At 46.5% G+C, this 22,934-nt stretch overlaps 1 protein-coding gene across 1 annotated transcript in view; it reads left to right on the forward strand.

Moving 5' to 3' along the window:
- Positions 1 to 22,934, forward strand: part of LOC148144987 (uncharacterized) — a 518,924-nt gene that overhangs the window by 404,343 nt on the left and 91,647 nt on the right. The window contains exon 5 of the mRNA XM_087975452.1: positions 5,005 to 6,357. Coding sequence (XP_087831578.1) covers positions 5,410 to 6,357 — 948 coding nt within the window. The 5' untranslated portion in view covers positions 5,005 to 5,409. The remainder of the gene's footprint in view (positions 1 to 5,004; positions 6,358 to 22,934) is intronic.

The raw sequence follows: 22,934 nt of genomic DNA on the forward strand, positions 1-22,934 counted from the left end.
AGTAAGCAAATTCATTATTACTAACTTTGTAAAGCACAAGTGCTCTCAGCAGTATTACGTCCAGACGCTAGGACCCTGTTGGGTTCTCTCACTGGTATCTTGTGGCTGAGTAGGGAGAATTGTATCAACATTTCTAACAGCACTTTTGTCCCTGGCCAGCTTTCCTCTTTATTTTGGACACAACAAAAGCAGCAATCACCCTCTATATTTCATCTGTCAAAGGATATCGGCCGGTGACCTGGCAGGACCAGGGTATCTCCTGCCTGACTCGCCAACTGTGAGGGATGGAATTAAAGCCCCATGTCAGGGAAGAATTTGTTTATCAGGAAGCATTACAGCTACAAGGCCAACCGTCTCCGCTGAGCCTGGGAAACACAACCTTAAGCAAGCAGGCACTAAGCCGAGATTCAAAATGGTTTCCAGGCTTTAATATGTGACCAAATGGCTGACCCAAATCTGATAATTCTCCCACATCATCGCAGGGAATTAAACAAGAAAAATGAAACAAAATGAGAAATAAATAGGCGATCGTGCTTAATGTTTGTTCATTATGAAGTAAACAGGAAATAGCAGTCTCCCAGGATTCTTATGGTGCCCTAATTGAGGAATTCTGTCCAACAAGTTGAATTGGAAGCAGTAGCTTTCGGAGTGCAGCTCCTTCATCAGGGGATTGTGGAATATAAGATTGTAAGACACAGAATTTATTGCAACAGTTTATAGTGTGATGTAACTGAAATTATATATTGAAAAAGACCCGGATTGTTTCAGTCTCTCATCTGTTCGAATGACCATGATAGTTTCAGTTCTTTCAAATGTAAATCACAAAACCTTTTAAAATAGTGAAATCCTCAAGTGAACTTTACCAATTGGTGTCGCGTCAGCCCAGATAATGTATTGAAGGTGTGAGCTCCCCTGTGTGAGACTCTGTGCCACAATGGTTAAACTGACTTACAGAATCTTACATGGATTCATGCAGTTTTTGAGCAAAGTAAGACATAATTCTGCAGGTACAAACAAACTTGTGCGTGTGTGTGTTTGTGTCTGTGTGTGGGGGGGGGGGAGGGGGGGAGAGATGTATATTTGCAGATACATTCTATGTGCATTTTTAAAGGAAAAATCTGCAGGCAGTCAATACATGTAATAGTTTGTAAATTCGACTTTGGAAACATAACCAGTCTGACTCCAGATTGGGATACAGGCAGACTCTGACCTCACACCTTTAATGCATTGTCTGAGCTGAGATAAGACATAGGAGCAGAAGTAAGGCCATTCAGCCCATCGAGTCCACTCTGCCATTTAATCATGGCTTGAGCTTTTGCTGTAAAACCTTGTTATCTTGAGAAGGTGACAACAAGATGTTCTGGGATTTACATTGTAATGAGACTTACAACCTATTTGAAAAGGTGGAAGACTGAACAATCCAGCTTTATTCAATATACCATTTCAGTGGCAGGACACTGGACTGTTTTGCTCTAAATTGTGTCTTAGGATCTTATCCTCCACAACCACCTGATGAAGAGGCAGCACTCAAACAGTTACTGCTTCCAAAGAAGCCTGTTGGACTACAACCTGGAGTTGTGATTCTAGAATCTGGTTTCTAGTATCTGCAGTCCTTGTTTTTACGTAGTTGATTTTAACCCTACAATGAATACTCTTGCAAGGATGCCTGCCTTGAAGAAGTTTTCCTCCTCTCTCTACAAGAATCTCAAGGAATCCCTCTCCCATTGCAACTCCCAACACGTTTCCTCTGCCCTGAGGCTCTTTGACCATGTCCTCAAACAGACTCGCGACCACAGCCACGTTTGTTTCCTTGGTGCCTGCCTCTGTAATCAACTCATCCGACACAGACTCCGGACCACCTTTAAACCAGCAGAGTTCGGATCTGAACCCTGCAGACACTCTGCCTCTATTCCTCATGAAGGGCTTTTGCCCGAAAGGAAGATTTTCCTGCTCCTCGGATGCTGCCTGAATTGCTGAGCTTTTCCAGCACCACTCTAATCAAAAGTGGATTGGCCATGCTGAATTAGGGTGGATTGGCTATGCTAAATTACCCATAGTGCCTAAGGATGTGCAGGTTAGGGTGGATTAGCCGTGCTAAATTACCCATAGTGCCCAGGGATGTGCAGGTTAGATTGGATTGGCTGTGCTAAATTACCCATAGTGCCCAGGGATGTACAGGTGAGGGTGGATTGGCCATGCTAAATTAGGCATAATATGCAGGTAAGGTGCATGACTCAGGGATAAATGCAGGGGAATGGGTGTGGGTGGGTGACCCTTGGGAGGGTCGGTGAGGCCGAGTGGCCTGCTTCCACACTGTGGGGATTCTCTGAAGGGAGCGGTTTTTTTGGAAAGTGTGTCCTCCTCCCCGTGTGCTGCATGCGCAGTGCAGCGTCCCGCCATAGGCCATGCCCCGCCCCCTAAACCGTCACTTTTCGTCGCCCCGTCCCTCGTTCCTTTGTGACGTCACAAGGCGGAAGTGGCCCTGTCAGTTTCAAAGTGAATCTCCCGCCCTCTGGCCGACTCTTCATCCTGGGAGGGAGACAGAGATGGGAGGAGGGGAAATTGGTCACTTGGAGCAACTGGAGTGAATGCAGGGAGGGAGCAGACTCCGCAAACTCAGGTATGTGTCTTAGTTACCCGGGTGCAGAGGGACTGAAGGATAGAGATTGGGAAGGGGGAGGGTTGGATATCTTTTCTGTTTTGATGTTTAAAATGCAACCGATTCCCACCAGTAACTGCAACAGGTACAAGTACAGCACGTGCAATATTCCTCATTGCAGCTTCAAGCCGGTTTTGCATCCTCTGTCCTTCCTCCACCTTGCTCCAGCACATTCAGCTTCTTTCCCTCATTCACATTCCTCCTCCACCCCCTCCCGATGTTCCAAGCTGATCCTCAAAAGATCCGTTTGTCCCTCCATTCTTTCCCGGTGGCGTCCATTACTCTTGTCTATTTCTTGCCTTATTCAGCCTTGTGCGTGAACAACGTGTTAGCGTATATCCTCTTTCACTGCCAGCTGCTTCCTTGTTTGCGAAAGCAACATTTCCTCCCATTTTTCGCCGACACTGAGCCTTCTGACCTCCTTGATTGTGTTTTTTTTTGTTTTTGCAGAAGCAGCAAACAGATGCTTATAACTGTTTGTACGAGCATGTCTAGCTTAACCTACACCCCCTCCCCTCACAGCATCTTATCTGTTTGATCTGTACCATCTGCCATTGTTTGCAGGCACATTTCATGTATGCACATTTTAGCTATACTAAAATGTGCATACTAACACTGCTTTAACCATATCCCACAGGGGTGACCCTACAACCTTGTATAAAGTCATGTGGGGCATGGCGAGGGTAAATAGACAAGATCTTTGATCTGGGATTGCTCATAGGTTTAGGGTGAGATTTAAAAGAAACCTAAAGGGCAACTCCTATACACAGAGGGTGGTGTGTGTAAAGAATGAGCTGCCAGAGGAAGAGGTGGCTGCTGGTACAATTACAACCTTTTAAAAGGTATCTGGATGGGTATATGTTGGGAAACATTTAGAGGGACATGGGCCAAGTGCTGGCAAATGGGACGAGATTGATTTAGGATATCTGGTCAGCATGGACTGAAGGGACTGTTTCTGTGCTGTACATCTGTGATTCTGGCTTGCTACGAATGTTTGTCACATCTGTATGTTCAGTTTTTCCCTGGTGTTGGTGTTAACGCCTTGGTGTCTTATTTTGCTCCCCACATCCTGGGGACATTAACCATTTCCTATCCGGTTGTTCTGATCTGGACTGCTGTCTGGATCTTCGGATTTCTGGGATTGGTCAATAAACACACCTGGAAGTGACTGTCAATCATACAAGCAATAGTTTATTCTTTGATATGGCCTGGACGGTAGACTCTGATCAGCCCAGAAGGATGAGATTAGATTAGATTCCCAACAATGTGGAAACCGGCCCTTTGGCCCAACCAGTCCACACCGATCCTCTGAAGAGTAGCCCACCCAGACCCATCTCCCTCTGACTAATGCACCTAACATTATGGGAAGTTTAGCATGGCCAATTCACCACATCTGCACATCTTTGGATTGTGGGAGGAAACCCACGCAGACATGGGGCGAATGTGCAAACTCCACACAGCCAGCCCCCCAAGGCTGGAATCGAACCTGGGACCCTGGTGCTGTGAGGCAGCAGTGCTAACCTCTGGGCCACCGATAAGTACTCCTAGAGTGCCAAAATAATCTGCCGACTTTCAGAGTTTGGATAGAACTTATGTACATTGTTTAGAGTTAGAAATTGAGCATGATCACATAGTAACAACCAATCAGATCCCGCAAGGTCCTCATGCATTTTTGACAGCCTAGGGCGGCACGATGGCTCAGTGGTTAGCACTGCTACCTCACAGCACCACGGTCCCAGGTTCGATTCCAGCCTTGGGTGACCTTGGGCAGGTTGGGCCAAAGGGTCTGTTTCTGTGCTGTGTGACTCTAATTGTCTTCAGTGGAAGCAGAAGTGTAGTTGTGAAGGTTGGATGTTTAGAGCATGTTTTGCCCTGACTGGGAGCAGAAGAGTTTGACTGAAGTGTGTTGGTGTTAATGCCTTGATGTCTCATTTTGCTCCCACCTTCTCGGGGTCGTTAACCATTTTGTGTCTGGTCCTTCCTCAAGAAGCTGCATTGCAGGTTCACCCTGAATTGATACTTTTATTTTTGCTTCCCAAAATCAGACCTGCTCACTCTCAGCAGGATCCCAGCGTTGTGAAAGATATTAACTTTCAGGTGGAGGTATCCAAAATTCGGAGAGATGTCAGTCTTGATGTTTTTGCTTTTTCTGCCCCTCTAAGATCCTGAATCAGCACCTTCAGGAGAATTAGTTAGAGCGGAGTGAGAACAGAGGGGGAGAGAGAGTGGGATGGTGCTTTCAATTTTGTGGAACAACAAAAGAATATTCCACAAAATAGAATTGCTTGTTCAGAATTTCTACCCTGCACTGATCGTGATGACTTTTGTAATCTCTTTTTGCACAGTATTTGAAAATCTGAAGACTGAAGTTTCAAAATCAACAGATGAAGGGCTTATGCCCAAAACATTGACTCTCCTGCTCCTTGGATGCTGCCTGACCTGCTGTACTTTTTCAGCGCCACATTTTTCAACTGACTCTCCAGCGTCTGCAGTCCTCACTTTGATGTCAATGTCTGACAGTCACTCAATCCATCGGGAACACAACGGTTTTTGACTGTGATTTCTGTGAAAGGGATCAACGCTTTTTGGTTCCTGTTTGAGGACGTTTTCCGCATCAGTGGGACTGGACGAGAGACTCCACTGTTGCAGCGCACTGTGCGTGGAGCCAGAAACAGTAATACGGCCTGGAAAGGGGATTTCACGGCAGGAAGGGGCTCTGCACGTGTTTGTGAGCAGCTGAAGCTGTGGCCATGGAGAAACCTGAGGAATCCCGCCCTGTGGAGGAACCGTGGAAGTGTGGCGACTGTGGGAAAGGCTTCCGTTTCCCGTCTGTCCTGGAGATTCATCAGCGCAGTCACACCGGGGAGAGGCCATTTCCCTGCACCGACTGCGGGAAGGCCTTCAGCACATCCTCCCACCTCTTGGCCCACCAGCGGGTCCACACCGGGGAGAGGCCGTTCACCTGCTTTCAGTGTGGGAAGGGCTTCTCCTGCTCCTCCAACCTGCAGAGCCACCAGTGGATCCACAGGGGTGAGAGGCCCTTCAGCTGCTCTCAGTGCGGGAAGGCCTTCAGGACATCTTCCTCCCTGCTGACCCACCAGCATGTCCACACGGGGGAGAGGCCGTTCACCTGCTCTCAGTGCGGTAAGGCCTTCACCTCCTCCTCCAAACTGCGGACGCACCAGCGGGTCCACACGGGGGAGAGGCCCTTCAGCTGCCCCGAGTGCGGGAAGGCCTTCAGCACATCTTCCTCCCTGCTGAGGCACCAGCGGGTCCACACCGGGGAGAGGCCGTTCACCTGCTCTCAGTGCGGGAAGGGCTTCACCTTCTCCTCCTACCTCCAGACCCACCAGCGGATCCACACGGGGGAGAGGCCCTTCAGCTGCCCCGAGTGCGGGAAGGCCTTCAGCACATCTTCCTCCTTGCTGACCCACCAGCGTGTCCACACCGGGGAGAGGCCGTTCACCTGCTCTCAGTGCGGGAAGGGCTTCACCACCTCCTTCAACCTGCAGAGCCACCAGCGGATCCACACGGGGGAGAGGCCCTTCACCTGCTCTCAGTGCGGGAAGGGCTTCACCACCTCCTTCAACCTGCTGACCCACCTGCGGGTCCACACGGGGGAGAGGCCATTCACCTGCTCTCAGTGCGGGAAGGGCTTCACCTACTCCTCCAAACTGCGGAAGCACCAGCGAGTTCACATGCCATTGCAGGGGGATTGAAGGAGTGACGGCCGAGTGTCATTATCGATTGGACTATCAGCCCGGTTCCGGGGACTCTCGGGTTCGAATCCCGCCACGACAGATGGCAGAGGGAGGGGGTGGTGCGGGGGAGAAAGCCCCCATCTGATTCACTCTCTCCCTTGTGAGGGAAGGGAACAGCCATTGTGGGAAAGGATTCACTCAGTCGTTCCAGCTGCATCCTTTACCCAGTCTGGCCTACACGTGATTCCAGACCCACAGCAGTCTGGTTGACTCTACACTGCCCCTTCCTGGCAAATGAGCGGGGAGAAACTTACTTGGACACAGGGTATGGGTTGAAATTGCGGAGTGAGGCAATACTTCCTCCGGGTTACGGCTGTACCAAGGATCCGATTACAACGGGACAACTTGGTGCTGGCCAATAGTAAAGACAGCGTGGTGAGGAGGGGAAGTGTGGTGGTGGTGGGCGGGGGAGGGGAGGTGTGGTGTGTGTACTTTGACCTTGAGCTGTTCAAAAGGCAGATACTTTTTCTCTGCCTCTTTGCTGGGGGAATCTAAAGCTGTAACAAAGTTGGGTTGCAATAAAGGTTACCTGAACTTGCCACCGGGCTCAGACTCTCATTGAAAGCTTTGAGCTCCAAGAGGTTTTGTTTTAAAGCTGCTCATTTCGTTCAGCCTCCTGCACTAAGTTTAGAACATAGAACAATACAGCGCAGAACAGGCCCTTCGGCCCTCGATGTTGCACCGACCTGTGAACTATTCTCAGTTCGTTCCCCGACACTATCGCAAAATCAACCACGCGCTAATCTAAGGATTGTTTAAATCTCCCTAATGTGGCAGAGTTGACTACCTTCGCAGGTAGGGCATTCCACGCCCTTACCACTCTCTGCATAAAGAACTTGCCTCTGACATCTGTCTTAAATCTATCACCCCTCAATTTGTACAGGTTGCAGGGGAACTCCATTTGCCACCTCTCAAACCAATTCTGCAGTTTAATCCAAGTCCCCCTGCAACCTGTAACATTCTTCCAAACTGTCCAGTACTCCACTAACGTTAGTTTCGTCTGCAAATTTACTAATCCATCCACATATGCCTGTGTCTCAGCCATTTAAAAAACGACAAACCGCAGTAGTCCCAAAACAGAGCCTTGTGGCACACCACTAGTAACCGGACTCCAGGCTGAATATTTTCCATAAACCACCACACGCTGCCTTCTTTCAGAAAGCCCAGTTTGTAATCCAAACTGCTAAATCACCCTCAATCCTATGCCTCTGCATTTACTCCAACAGCATACCATGTGGAACTTTATCAAAGGCTTTTCAGAGGTCCATGTACACCACGTCAACTGCCCTACCTTCATCTACCTGCTTGGTCACTTTCTCAAAAAACCCAATGAGGTTTGTGAGAGACGATCTGCCCTTGATGAAACCATGTTGACGATCTGAAATCAAATTGTTGTTTGCTGGATGATTATAAATCCTATCTCTCATGTTCCTTTCCAAAAGCTTTCCTTCAACAGACGTAAGGCTCATTGGTCTATAATTACCTGGGTCATCTCTGCTGCAATTCTTGAACAAGGACACAACTTTTGCAATCCTCCACTCTGGTACTAAACCTGTAGACAATGACGACTCAAATATCAAAGCCAAAGGCTCTGCTATCTCCTCCTTCGCTTCCCAGAGAATCCTTGGATAAATACCATCCGGTCCAGGGCACTTGTCTACTTTCACTCCTAGAATTGATAACACCTGTGTGCAACTAACCTCGATCCTTTCGAGTCTAATATCTCGTACCTCATTCTTCTCTACAATATTCTCCGTTTCCTGAGTGAAGATATTCATTAACACGTCTCCAATCTCCACAGGGCCCACACTCAACTTCCCACTTCTGTCTTTGACTGGCCCTACTCCTACCCTAATCATCCTTTTATTCCTTACATACCTATAGAAAGCTTTAGGGTTTTCCTTTATGTGTTAAAGACTGCTCATGTCCTCTCTTTGCTCTTAACTCTGTTTAAATCCTTCCTACCTGATCTGTAACTCTCTATCGCCTCATCTGAACCATCTTGCCTCATCAACACATAAGCCTCCTCCTTCTTTGTAACAAGAGATGCAATTTATCTTGTAAACCACGGTTCCCTTACCTTATCACTTCCTCCCTGCCTGACAGGGACATACCTGTCAAGGACACACAATATCTTTTCCTTAAACCAGCTCCACACTTCAATTGTTCCCATCCCCTGCATTTTGCTACCCTATTCTTTGCATCCCAAGTCTTGCCTAATTGCATTATAATTGCCCTTGCCCCATGGATAACTCTTGACCTGTGGCATGTTCCTATCCCTTTACATCGCTAAATGAAACCGAACTGAATTATGGTCACTCTCTCCAAAGTGTTCACCTTCCACTAAATCAAACACCTGGCCTGGTTCATTACCAAGCACCAGATCCAGAGTGACCACCCCTCTTGTCGGCCCTTCGACATACTGTGTCAGAAAACTCTCCTGCACACACTGGGCAAAAACTGATCCATACAACGTACTAGAGTGAAAGCATTTCCAGTCAATGTTGGGGAAGTAAAAGTCCCCCATAATGACCACCCTGTTTCTTTCACTCCTACCTAGAATAATTTTGCTAATCCTCTCTTCTCCCTCCCTGGAACTCTGCGGAGGCGTATAAAAAAAACTCCAAGCAGTGTGACCTCTCCGCTCCAGTTTCAAACCTCAGCCCACATTAGCCCCTGTCCTTCCTACTCTCATCCTCCTGTGCACTACAGCTGCAACCCCCGGTTCCCATCCCCCGCTGAGCTAGTTTAAACCCACCCGAATAGCACCACCAGGTGAGGGGGTGTAGTGGGGGAAATGAAGGGGAACATTATACAAATAACTAACAAGTGAGGTAATCGGCTAATGATAGGATGGGAAAAGGGAGGCGTGATCCCGCAACTTGTAAACTGAATAAGAAAGCTAACATGCTCTGTTTCGGCGCGCATTTCTGCTTGATTGCAGAAGAGTCCGATACTTGCAAGACTATTATAAATTGTTCTTGTTTCGAAGGCTTTGTCTCAGGCTGATTGATTTGGTGCGTTAGTTCTGTTTGTCACATTTCTACCTAGGTCGTTGGTACCTTCATGGACCATGACTTGTGGTTGGAAGCCCTCTCCCTTCAGGACCCCAAAGATACGATCCGAGACTTCACGCACCTGGGAGGCAACACACTAACCGCGAGTCTTGTTCGTTCCCAACAAGCCTTCTATCTGACCCTTTAACTATTGAGTCCCCAAAGACGAACACTCTTCTCGTTTCCTTCCTTCCCTTCAGGTGCAACAGGGACAGTTCTGTGCCAGAGACCTGGGCCCCAGTGCATACCCCAGGTAGGTCGTTTTCCCCCCTCAACAGTACCCACTGACTGATACAGCAAGAAGGAAATACAAATAAGTCGTCCCTCCTCTCCCAGGAACCTCTGCTGTCTGAGTTCAAATTTAAAACCTCAAATCAGTGACTCCCCACTCCTGGGATGCAGCTGCCGCTGAAAAACAGAAAATGTTTTTTTTGTGGTTAGCACTGATGCCTCACAGCGCCAGAGCCCTGGGTTCAATTCGGGAGGGCGGGCTTTGGGGCAGGGCGTGTCTCGTGAGAGGGTCGCGTGCTAATTGGCGAGGCTCAGCGGGCGGTGCAGCCCGTCTCGCCTGGAGGCACGCGGTTTTGTGGGAGGTTGCGCAGGGACCACGGTGAATGCGTGGGGTTTGGTGCGCAATGGGGTGAGAGGTTTGTTTCCCAGAGGCGGGGCTTTGTCCCGAATGGGCGTTGTTTATGAGCTGCTTTCGGAACGGACGGGATTTAGGTGTCGCCTTGGCCGAGGAGGGGGCGTGGCTATCCCAAAACCGGAAGTATGCCGTGGCCTGTTTCCTCCGCTGGAGCCTCGGCTGCAGCAAGTAAGGTCAAGCTTTATCAATATTTCCTTTTAGAGGTTGTATTTAATAACCAGTAATGGCTACTCAACATCATCAGAAAGTCCCAAAATGCAATTCATTTCAATCCAGTGCAGATATACACTAAGAGTTAATTTTCTACGGGATTCAACAGCCTCAGCACTAAAATGGTCTCACAAGGGAACGGCTGTGAATGTTATCACTTGGGGTCCTGTTCACACAGATTCACCGATGCTGAGGCAAACGTTCTTAATTGCCTTACAACATCCTGTTATCACTTGGTGAGCCCAGGTGTCCCTATCTTTAAGTTCTCTCCTCTTTCTGAGGCTTCCTGTCTGTTTATTTTCTAGTGCAGTAAATGTACTTAATAATTCAGCATTACATTTTAGTCTGAATGTTTAAAGGCAAGTTTTAAGGCTATAGACATTATCACCCAGATGCCCACACCCTCACGCCTCCCTTTGATTGCACCACGATCACTGAAAGAGAAGGCTAGTCCAAACGAATGCCCTTCAAGGTGGTCCAGCCATCAACATCCCGTAGAGCGGCACCACCATCTTCGCAGCTCATCTGGTCATATTTATCATCACCATTGACACGTGTGGGTGAGCCATCAGATCGCAAAAGGAACATCTTCTGGGGCAAATCTATATCACTAAGGGACTTCATAAGCCAAGCAATTAAATACCTAACAATACCAATACCGACAAACAGACATAGCTAAAATTTTTTTTTAAATTCCTGATGAAGGGCTTTTGCCCGAAACGTCGATTTTGCCTGTCCTCGGATGCTGCCTGAATTGCTGTGCTCTTCCAGCACCACTAATCCATTGATAAGCCAATTGTACCATCAGCCCGATCTGCAGTTTCCCCAACTGGTCCCTTCAGTCATTCTGTCAAGGAATACCTGGATCTCTTCTTGTATCTTAGTAATATTGCCAGTGAGATTGGGAATGCCCGTAGTGCATTTATCTTGGACAATGGTGCAGACCTCACCCTCCTGGAGGAGTATATCGTCTAAGACATACCGATTCTGCACAGAGTAAAGACACAGGTCTGATAATCCCAGTTTACTCTGTTCCAGAGCCTCTTGAGTCTTATTTCCTCGAAAGGTCAGGCCATCAAAGAGGGAATTGCGGTTCTGTTGACTTGTCACCCCTGCCGATCCTTCCAACCTCAGGGTACTCTGGATTCCCCAGCCTATCGGGTGTCCTGTATTGTCACCCAGTCCCTTGGGATCCTTCCAGTTGGAGCAAGGCTGGCTGAGACCGACCGCTGCATCCCCCTCAGATGGAGGTTCCATCGACTTGTCCACTTGCCATGACAAGGTACTGTTGTGGGAACAAGGGCTCTGATAGTGACGTTATGAGGGACATCTTTGCCATCAAGGACAAGGAAATTGGTAGCTTTACCTTAGCTGAAGATATAATAGTCTGGTTTGGTGTATATTAGGGAGAGTTTGTCAAAATCGATTACTGAAATGTTACAGCAGGAAGTCTGGTCAGGTCAACAGGAGGAAAGGGTTGACGTTTTGCAAGAGGAGTTGCTTGAGCTCTGTAAAAAATGGGCCAAGTGACTCGAGCACTCGCACTGTATGGGAGACAATGGTCCTCAGAATGCTGTTCCCATTGGGCTCTCCCTTAGCTCTATTGTACATGGTCTTGGTGACAGTATCAGGTTCTGAAAAGAGAAAAGGCCTATAAATGCACAAGGAAAGGGTTCCGTTCCAGGTCCATGTGCCGCATAAGGCCTGCTGTACCCCAGCCTCTGTTACACCAGCTGTTTGTATACACAGACCAGAGGTATTGGAAAGTGATATCTCTCTGCGCAGGGTCGGCAGCAGGACGTCTGATGAATAGAATGGAATCCGGGACTGGGGATGGGGCAAGTAAGTCATCTCCCGATAGAGATGAGTAACATACTACTGCCCCTGGGGTGAAGAGCGTTCTGTGGGCCTGTATCAATAAGTTGTTTGTGGATTGAGGAGTTTTCCCTGTCAGGCTTCCCTTTTCTCGAGTCGGCCCGTCCTGCAAAAAGGGATGGTGTTCCTTGGCGTCCTTAAAATATTTACCATAATAACGTGGTTGAGCATTTTTATCCTCACTCGGCTTGCGTCTGCAGGTAAAATTAAAAAAAATGGTAATGACATGGTAACTCCCACTGATTTCTACTGTCCAGATGGACCATCTGGTCTTTCTGATGTAAGAGTCCATTGCAATAATCAATCTTCATCACGTTCCACACGTCAAAGGCGTCTGGTCCGGTGCACTGGATGACATCTCCTCAGCATGGGTGGTGGATAATCTCTGATTATTCCTGGTTGCATCCATACTTAGTGGCTTTCCCCATCAGGATGTTGTACGTGATCAGAAAGGTGAGGAGATAAGCGATCCCCCACATGTCCCTCCTCTTAGTTCAAGTGTCTGTAATAAGATTAACATTAGAACAACAGCAAGATTCAAAAACCCAAATGGACAGAGTCACTCCTTTTGTTGGGATTCCAGGATTCTCTCCTCCTCTTCCCCCCTTTTGATTGGTGCGGTCAATCAATTTACAATGGTGCAGGTGGACCCAAGCTGAGCACCCAACGACTGTGACCGCTGTAGGGGTGAGAAGTAAAACCTGGAAGGGGCCATCTCAACGAGGATGGAGAACTTTGCCAGTCCAGTTCTTGACAAGCACCAACGAACCAGGCTCTACCCGTGACGAGGCTGAAAGGGAGGGAACATCGCTGTAGGCCGCACGCTCCTGGGAGTGAAAGGCACGCATAAAACTAGTTAGAGCAAGAACATAACCAATCAGTGCTTCGGTCATGTGGTGGAAGTGGACTGAGAAGGGAGCCGAATCGTTCCAAGGGGTACGGAAGGGGTGATCAGAGAGACTCTCAGCTGGAGACAGTCGTGTCTTGCTCGCAGACATGGATCGCATCTGGAATAAGGCCATAGGGATTAGCATAACCAGGAGAGGCCAGACTCTGCCATTAATTTGGCAAGTTTAGTCTTGAGTCTGGTTAAAACATTGAATAAGGCCGGCCGCCTGAGGATGATAAGCACCATGCAGTTGCCGACAAATACAAAGCTGGGAACAGAGTTCTCCGTTAATATTACCTACAAAGTGTGGACCATTGTCCGAGCTAAACAAACTCTTCACCACAGTCTCAGCAGTAGCGTTAGGAGGAGGGTAGGCTCCAATCCACTTCGAAAAGACATCAACAATAAGAAAAACATATTTATAGCAACTCAACTCATTTCTCCAACTCAATGAAGTCCAGTTGAAGTGTCTCCAAGGGACCCTCCAGCAAGGGAGTTCTCGTAGAGATACTTGAACTAAGAGGTGGGGGATCGCCTACCACTGACCTGTTTGATCACGTACAACATCCTGATCGGGAAAGCCACTGACTGAGTATCGATGCGATCTGGAATGATCTGAGATTATCCTGATGTCATCTGGTGCACCAGACCAGACGCTTTCAACGTGGAGTCGCTTGAGCGATGGCGTGAGCTGCCAGAGGAAGTGGTGGGTGCTGGTACGATGACTGGCCAGGACAAGGTACTGTTGTGGGAACAAGGGCTCCGATAATGACTTTATGAGGGACATCTTTGCCATCAAGGACAAGGAATTTGGTAGTTTTACCTTAGCTGAAGAAATAATAGTCTGGTTTGGTGTATATTAGGGAGAGTTTGTCAAAATCGGTTACTGAAATGTTACAGCAGGGGGTCTGGTCAGGTCTACAGGAGTAAAGGGTTGATGTTTTGCAAGAGGAGTTGCTTGAGTGTTGTAAAAAATGGGCCAAGTGACTCGAGCACTCGCACTGTATGGGAGACAATGGTCCTCAGAATGCTGTTCCCATTGGACTCTCCCTTAGCTCTATTGTACATGGTCTTGGTGACAGTATCAGATTCTGAAAAGAGAAAAGGCCTATAAATGCGCTAGGGAAGGGTTCCATTCCAGGTCCATGTGCCACATAAGGCCTGCTGTACCCCAGCCAGTGTTTCACCAGCTGTTTGTATACACAGACCAGAGACATTGGAAAGTGATATTTCTCTTCGCAGGGTCGGCAGTAGAAATTCTGATGAATAGATTGGAATCGGGGACTGGGGACGGGGCAAGTAAGTCATGTCCTGATAGAGAGGAATAACATACTACTGCCTCTGGGTGAAGAGCATTCTGTGGGCCTATATAAATAAGTTGTTTGTGGATTGAGGAGTTTCCCCTACCAGGATGTTGCCAGGACTGGAAGGGTTCGAGTAATAAGGAGGGGCTGGGACTTTATTCACTGGAGCACAGGAGTTTGGGAGGTGACATGATTGAGATTGATAAAATCACGAGGAGTGGAGGTCAGGTGAATAGCAAAGGGCTCTTCCTTAGCGTAGGGTAGCTCAAGACTAGGGGGCATATTTCTTTAAAGTGAGAGGAGAGAGATTTAAAAGGAACCTGAGGGGCAACGTTTTGACAGAGGGCGGTTTACACGTGGAATGAACTTGCTGAGGATGTGGTCAATGCAGGTACGTTTACAAAGTCTAAACGACATTTGGATGGGTACATGAATAGAAAGGTTTAGAGGGATATGGGCCAAACGCAGGTAAGTGGGACTAGTTTAGTTTGGGAATCCTGGTCGCCATGGATGAGTTGGACCGAAGGGTCTATTTCTGTGCTGTCTACCTCTCTGAACCAGAAGTGATCTTATTGAAACCAGTAGAATTCTGAAAGGAGCTTGACAGGATTGATGCAGATAAAATGCTCCTTTGTGGTGGGAGTCATAGAATCCCAACAATGTGGAAACAGGCCATTCAGCCCATCTATTCCACACTGGCCCTCTGAAGAGCATCCCACACATACCCACCCCCTTACTCCGTATTTCCCATGGCCAATCCACCCTAAGTTTCACATCCCTGGTCACTATGGGTAATGTAGCACAACCTATCCACCCTAACCTTTACACCCTAATCTGTAAATTACCTTCTCAAAAATGTAATTTAAACGTAGAGTTTTTCTCTAAGAAAAATGTGAGTCTGACTCAACATTCGGGCACAGACAGAATTCACACTCATTGTTAGAAAAGCTCTGCATTTGAATGACATTCTTGAGAAGGTAACAAAAAAGAAGTTCTGGGATTAACAAACCAAAGAGCAGAAACCTATTCTAAAAGATGAAGGATTTAATCTAAAACTGTTTGATGTGTCACATTTCCATGACGCTAGACTCCTTTGGATATAAATTGTGATCATGATCTCATTCTCCACAACCACCTGATGAAGGAGCGGCGCTCCGAAAGCCAGTGCTTCCAAACAAACCTGCTGGATTATAACCTGGTGTTGTGTGATGTTTACTTTGTCCGTGGGAAACACATGAGTTGTAGCACTGGTAACAGTTCTTATTTTGTGATCTATTCCAAGTGCAATTTCTCCTCTGTGCAGGCACGGGTGAACAGTTTGTTTATGTGCTTTGTGCGAGATCAGGCTAGCAGCTTTTAAATCCTTATGTGAAGCAACAGAAGTAAACTGTTGATCAGCAATTGTATTCTGAGAGTGGTACTTCCAGCTCTGGTAATCCTGTTGCATCAACAGAGAGAGGGTGAGGATGTCACATCTCAAGAGCAGACAGAAAAGTTATTTCGATTGTTGAGTCGGTTCCTCACTCAGATGAGACTGGATGTTGCTTTTAATGGATCATAATTAAATGCTACAATGAAACACCTTAAATTCAAGGAATTTTGAAGGGGCAAACGAACAGTAACTTTGAACAGAGATGTTCTTCCATTTCTAACCTTGGTTGACCCATATGAAGCCTTTTTACTGATAGCTCCACAATCATGTTCCTGCTGGATTTTTTTCAGGACAAACAATTTCTGGTGGGAGAAATTCTGCATCCTGGGAAGGCGGGGAAATGAGAAAAAAAGCTGTTAAAAGCATTTGAACTGTGGGCCCACGAGCTCTCGTGGGAGCAGTACATTTGCCAAAAACATTTCTGAGGAATTGTGTGTAACAGTTGGACCGAAAATAGTTTCCCCACTGAACGTTAAACAGGTATTGAGAACGTTGCGCATTATAGATTGTGTTCCTGAGGACCGGAGGAGGATTGAATTTGCCAACGTGAACCACACTTTGCAGAGAGAGGAATTTTCTCCAGATGGAATAGGTTGATGGAAGTCAACAATTGTCAGATTATTTCATGAAAATAACAGCTGGTATGGGGATCCCAGAAGAGGGGCATCTATAATGAGCACACAGAAACAAACCCTTCAGTCCAGGCCAACCAGATATCCTAAATTAATCTAGTGACCCATTTGCCAACATTTGGCCCATATCCCTCTGAATTTTTCCTATTCATGTCCCTATCCAGATGCATTTTTTCCTTCGGAGAATACTTGGATGAGAGCCAAGATATGCAATATCTCAATGTATAATAATGAAGCAGCTCATTTATTCTGAAATCATTTCAATTAGTTGCCAAATAATAGCTGCATAACTGTTGTCAATATTGATACTCAGGAAAGCTATTTTGTTTAGTATATTTCCTTTGTAAAGATCTTATCCAAATTATAAAATGAATGTATTTTCATATGAAATAAAATTTGCAGTGTTTTATTAAATGGTTGAAAGTAACTTTTGCACTTAATTGCTCCATTTGGGATTAAACATTGTGACTTAGATAAAAGTGATCTTTCATAATTTATGGTGAGTCTATTAACAAACGAATGTTGCCATTTGCTCTCAAGTTCGCTCAGATTCAATTTGAAATTCTTGAATGAGTTGAATGAGGGGTAAAAAGTAAATATTTATTGCCCTTTTCTGAACTTCTCTGCACTGCCATTGTATTTGGTTAAACAAAATATGTATCTCTCTTCATAACTTTGATATCACCACAAATCCTAGGAACCCCATCCAGAACAAACATATAAATACAAAGTAGGAGACAACAGCTTCGCTTCACTTGGAGGTCACCACTGATGATGTTAACAAGCCAGGTAATGAAACGTCTAGATATCAAACCGACAGCTCAGCGAGCAAACCTGCACCCTAAACATTCTACTTTGCTGAAAGACTGCACAATCTGCAGGCAGTCAATACATGTAATATATTGTCAATTCCACTTGGAAAATAGATAATGAGCCCACTACTTTTTGGATGTGAGCATAAGTGGTATAGTAAGTAAGTTTGCTGATGACACCAAAATTGGAGGTGTAGTGGACAGCGAAGGAGGTTACCTCAGATTACAATGGGATCTTGATCAGATGGGCCAATGGACTGAGAAGTGGCAAATGGAGTTTAATTTAGATAAATGTGAGGTGCTGCATTTTGGGAAAGCAAATCTTAGCAGGACTGATACACTTAATGGTAAGGTCCTAGGGGGTGTTGCTGAACAAAGAGACCTTGGAGTGCAAGTTCATAGCTCCTTGAAAGTGGAGTCACAGGTTGATATGATAGTGAAGATGGTGTTTTGTATGCTTTCCTTTATTTGGTCAGAATATTGAGTACAGGAGTTGGGAGGTCATGTTACTGCTGTACAGTTGGGATATTGCGTGCAATTCTGGTTTCCTTTCTATCAGAAAGAATTTGTGAAACTTAAGGGTTCAGAAAAGATTTACAAGGATGTTGCCAAGACTGGAAGATTTGAGCTATAGGGAGAGACAGAACAGACTGGGGCTGTTTTCCCTGGAGCGTCAGAGGCTGAGGGGTGACCTTATAGAAGGTTATGAAATCATGAGGGGCATGGATAGGATAGATAGACAAAGTCTTTTCCCTGAGGTGGGAGAGTCCAGAAATAGAGGGCATAGGTTTACAGTGAGTGGGGAAAGATATGAAAGAGACCTAAGAGGCAACCTTTTCATTTAGAGGGTGGTACATGTACGGAATGAGCTGCCAGAGGAAGTGGTGGAGGCTGGTACAATTACAACACTTAAAAAGCAACTGGAGGGATATGGGCCCCGTGCTGGCAGGTGGGACGAGATTGGGTTGGGATATCATGCACAGGGATGTGCAGGTTAGGTGTATTAGTCACGGGTAAATGTTGAGCAATACGGGCAGGGGAATTGCGTGGGTGGGTTACCCTTCGGAGGATCAGTGTGTAGTCTTTGGGCCGAGTGGCCTGCTCCCACACTGTTTGGAGTCTCTGAAGGGGAAGGGATTTTTGTAAACTGTGCAAGGCAATGCAGGCGTAGTGCGGGGGCCTGCTGTTGGCCTTGCCCCGCCCCTTGCTCCTCCCCCTGTTGTTGAGCTGTCTAACAAACATCTACTCTTTCTCTGCCTTTTTGCTGGGGGCAACTGAAGCTGTAACAATGTTGGGACACAATAAAGGTTACATGAACATTCTGCCGGACTCAGACTCTCATTGAAAGCTTAGAGCTCCAAGCGGTTTTTGTTTTAAAGCTGCTCCTTTCTTGCAGCCTCCTGCATTAAGTTTCCAATGTTGTATATCAGATGGAGCAGTGACTGAGTAGCTGGTTTCGTTAGAAGTTTACATTTTTCGGGAGTGCAGGCACTGCATTGTTTCAGCGGCAGTTTACTGGCAGCACTGGGAAGTGTGGGCTGTGTTCATTAGAAAGGAGGTGGAGGTGCTGCTGTTGGACGAGGTGGGACACGGTTTAAAAATCACAACACCGGGTTATAGTTCAACAGGTTTATTTGGAAGCACTAGCTTTCGGAGCGCTGCTCCTTCATCGGGTAACTGTGGAGCAGGATCATAAGACACAGTTAAGAGCAAAAGGTCACAGTGTCATGCAACTGATATGATATATTGACAAATGTAGATTGCTGTTAAGTCTTTCATCTTTTAGAATGGGTTGCAGGTTTTATTTCATTAATGTGTACATCGCAGTACTACTATTCAGTCATATTCTCAAGATCACTTAAGGTTTTTTTTTTTGAAACTAGTGACATCTCAGCCCAGACAATGCATGAAAGGTGTGTCAGTATCCCAATCTTAAATCAGACTGGTACTATTTCCAAACTAGGAATTTATAAAATATTACATGGATTGACGACCTGCATGTTGTGTGCTTTTTGTGCAAAGTTGAATATATCTGTAAATATAATTCTGCAAATGCACCCCATCGTTATGTGTGTGTTTGCGCGTGCGCACGTGAGAGAGTATATGTGCACATGCTTTGTAAAGGTAGTGTGATTGAGGAGAAGCCTGTAAGAGGGTGTGTGTACATCTGAGAGAGAGCGTGTGTATGAGAGAGGTACTGATAAAAGTGAGGGATTGCATTTTCCTAAAATAAGGGCAGGACTTGTACAGAGGGATATGGGGGGGGGGGGTTCAGGTACATACTTCATTGAAAGTTGCATCACTGGTTGGAAGGGTGCTTCAGAAGGCATTCAGCACACTTACCTTATTTGTCCACACCATTAAATAAAGGAGTTGGGACATCATTTAGAATTTGTACAGGATGTCGGTGAAGCCACTTGAAGAGTACTGAGAACGTTTCTGGTGGCCCTGTAATAGGAAAAATACTATTACAGAGGGTTCAGTAAAGATTCACCAGGATATTACCAAGACTGGAGGGTTTGATTATAAGGAGAGGCTGAGAATCTCTTCACTGGAGCACAGGAGGTTGAGGGGTGACCTCATTGAGATTGATATAATCTGAGGGTTCTAGGTAACATGAACATCAAAAATAGCGAGGAGCCTGCACGGTGATGCCAAGTGACTAGTGGGGGGTAGAAATTGTGGCAGTTGGACACTTTAAATACATCAGGAACAGCATCTCCATACAGCATACTGTGCATGTCAGGTGAGATGCCAGAAGACTAGAGGTTGGCTAACATGGTACCACTGTTTAAGGGTGGTAAGGACATGCCAGGGAACTTTAGACCAGTGAGCCTGACGTCAGTGGTGGGCACATTGTTGGAGGGAATCCTGAGGGAGAGGATGTACATGTATTTGAAAAGACAAGGAAAGATTAGGGACAGTCAACATGGTTTTGTGTGTGGGAAATCATGTCTCTCAAACTTGATTGAGTTTTTTGAGGAAGTTACAAACAGGATTGAGGAAGGCAGAGTAGTAATGTGATGTGTATGGACTTCAGTAAGGCGTTTGACAAGGTTCCCCGTAGGAGACTGATTAGCAAGGTGAGATCTCAAGGAATACAGAGAGAACTAGCCATTTGGACACAGAACTGGCTCAAAGGTAGAAGACAGAGGGTGGTGGTGGAGGGTTGTTTTTCAGACTGGAGACCTGCGACCAGTGGAGTGCCACTTATATACATGATTTGGATGCGAGCATAAGAGGTACAGTCAGAGGGGAAGGCTGAATAGGCTGGATTGTCAGAGGCTGAGGGGTGACCTTATAAAGGTTTAAAAAATTATGAGGGGCATGGACAAGATAAATAGACAAAGTTTTTTCCCTTGGGTTGGGGAGCCCAGAACTTGAGGGCATAGATTTCAGGTGAGAGGGAAAAAATGTAAAAGAGACCTACGGGGCAATATTTTCTCACAGAGCGTAGTGCGTGTATGCAATGAGGGAGTGGTGGAGGCTGGTACGAATGCAACAATTAAGACGCATTTGAATGGGTATATGAATAGGAAAGGTTTGGAGGGATGTGGGCCAGGTGTTGAGGAGCGGGACTGGATTGGGTTGGGATATCTGGTCGGCATGGACGGGTTGGACCGAAGGGTCTGTTTCCATGCTGTACACTTCTGACTCTATGCTGGTTCAGCAAAAGCCCCGCATGCTCTGTCTGCAGAAACAGTGCAAACCCTTCTTTAAATGGACCAATGAGAAGCCAGACAAGGAGCCTGGTCCTCCTGCCAATCAGAGCTCCCCAATTGTCTGAATGCGGAAGATGGACCATCAGGTTCTGAAGCTGATGCTGTTGCTCCTCTCCAAATGAAGATCGAGCTTCACCTCAGACTGCAACTTCCTTCCTCTATCCGCCATCTGTGAGTACGGCACTGTCTTTACCATTTCATTTTTTTCATTCTGGGGTTAAATTGTTGACTTGCAGCAACTGAAAAGAAAGCGAGTGAATCTAGGGAAGGGACAGAGTCGGGAAACGTTGGTCCAGGTCTGTGTCTCAATTGGCAAACGCACAGCAAATGCAGGCCCACAGTGTGAAGTTATAGCCTTGGTTATGAAAAAATAACTGCTGTAAGGAGGTACGTTGTTTAAATGGTGACATATTGGGATGTGGACAAAGTGAAGACTGCAGATGCTGGAGATGAGAGTCGAAAAGTGTGGCACTGGAAAAGCACACGAGGTCAGGCAGCATCTGAGGAGCAGGAGAATCGACGTTTCAGGCACGAGCCCTTCCTTAGGAATGATGTGTGGATGTAAAACGTGGCCTCAGCGTCCTTCCACACCAGTCACTGCCAGTTGTCAGACGGATGCAGCAAGCAATCAGCCAGGCAACAGGTATATTAGCAAGAGGAATTGATTTCAGAAGTCGGGATGTCTTCCTGCAGTTAGGGGGTCATTGAATATATTCAAGGCTGAGTTCATCTGATTTTAGAACAACCATGAAGTGGATGTTTATGGGGGAAGGCAAGTAAAATGGTTTCAAGACCAGTACAGAACAGTTACAGAGTCATACAGCACAGAAACAGACCCTTCAGCCCAACTAGTCCATGCTGACTATATTCACAAACTAAACTAGTCCCACCTGCCTGTGTTTGCCCCATATCCCCCTGAACCTTTCCTATTCATGTACTTATCCAAATGTCTTTTAAACGTCGTTACTCAACCTGCATCCACCATTTCCTCTGGACATTCATTCCACACAAACCACTGTTTAAAAAAAGGTGCTCCTCCTGTGTTTTTTAAGTCTTTCTCCTCTCACCTTAATTTGCTCCCTAATCTTGAAACGACACATGCCGTTCACCTTATCTATGCCCCTCATGGTTTTGTGAACTTCTATAAAGAGAACAAAGAACCTTACAGCACAGGAACAGGCCCTTCAGCCCTCCAAGGCTATGCTGATCGAGATACTCTATCTAAACCTGCCGCCTATTTTCTAAGGATCTGTATCCCCCTGCTCCTTGCCCATTCATGTATCTGTCTAGATACATCTTAAATGATGCTATCGATCCCAACCCTACTACCTCCGCTGGCGATGCATTCGAGGCACCCACCACCCTCAGTGTAAAGAACTTTTCATGTATATCTTCCTCAAACCTTTCCCCTCTCACTTTGAACTCGTGACACTGAGTAATTAAGTCTTGCCCTCTGGGAAAATAATTCTTCCTGTCCACCCCTGTCTACACCCCTCATGGTTTTTCGGCCTCAATCAGGACCCCTCCGAACCTCCTTATTTCCAATGAAAATAATCCTAATCTACTCAACCTCTCCTCATAGCTCGCGCTCTCCATAACAGGCAACATCCTGGTGAACCTCCTCTGCACTCTCTCCAAAAGTATCCACATCCTTTTGGAAATCTGGCGACCGGAATTGTACGCAGTATTCCAAATGAACCAAACCAAAATCTTATATAACTTTAACATGACCTGCCAGCTCTTTTACTCAATCCGTCCGATGATGGAACGCGTGTTGTATGCTGCCTTGACCACTCTACTGACAGTCATTGCCACCTTCAGAGAACAATCAACCTGAACACCCAGATCTCTCTGTACATCAATTTCCCCCAGGACCTTTCCATTTACTGTATAGCTCGCTCTTAAATTGCATCTTCCAAAATGCATCACCTTGCAT

The sequence above is a fragment of the Chiloscyllium plagiosum genome, unplaced genomic scaffold (genome assembly GCF_037043375.1).
Source record: "Chiloscyllium plagiosum isolate Xiang-an unplaced genomic scaffold, Cpla_swu_hap1 HiC_scaffold_27, whole genome shotgun sequence".
Taxonomy (NCBI): Eukaryota; Metazoa; Chordata; class Chondrichthyes; order Orectolobiformes; family Hemiscylliidae; genus Chiloscyllium; species Chiloscyllium plagiosum.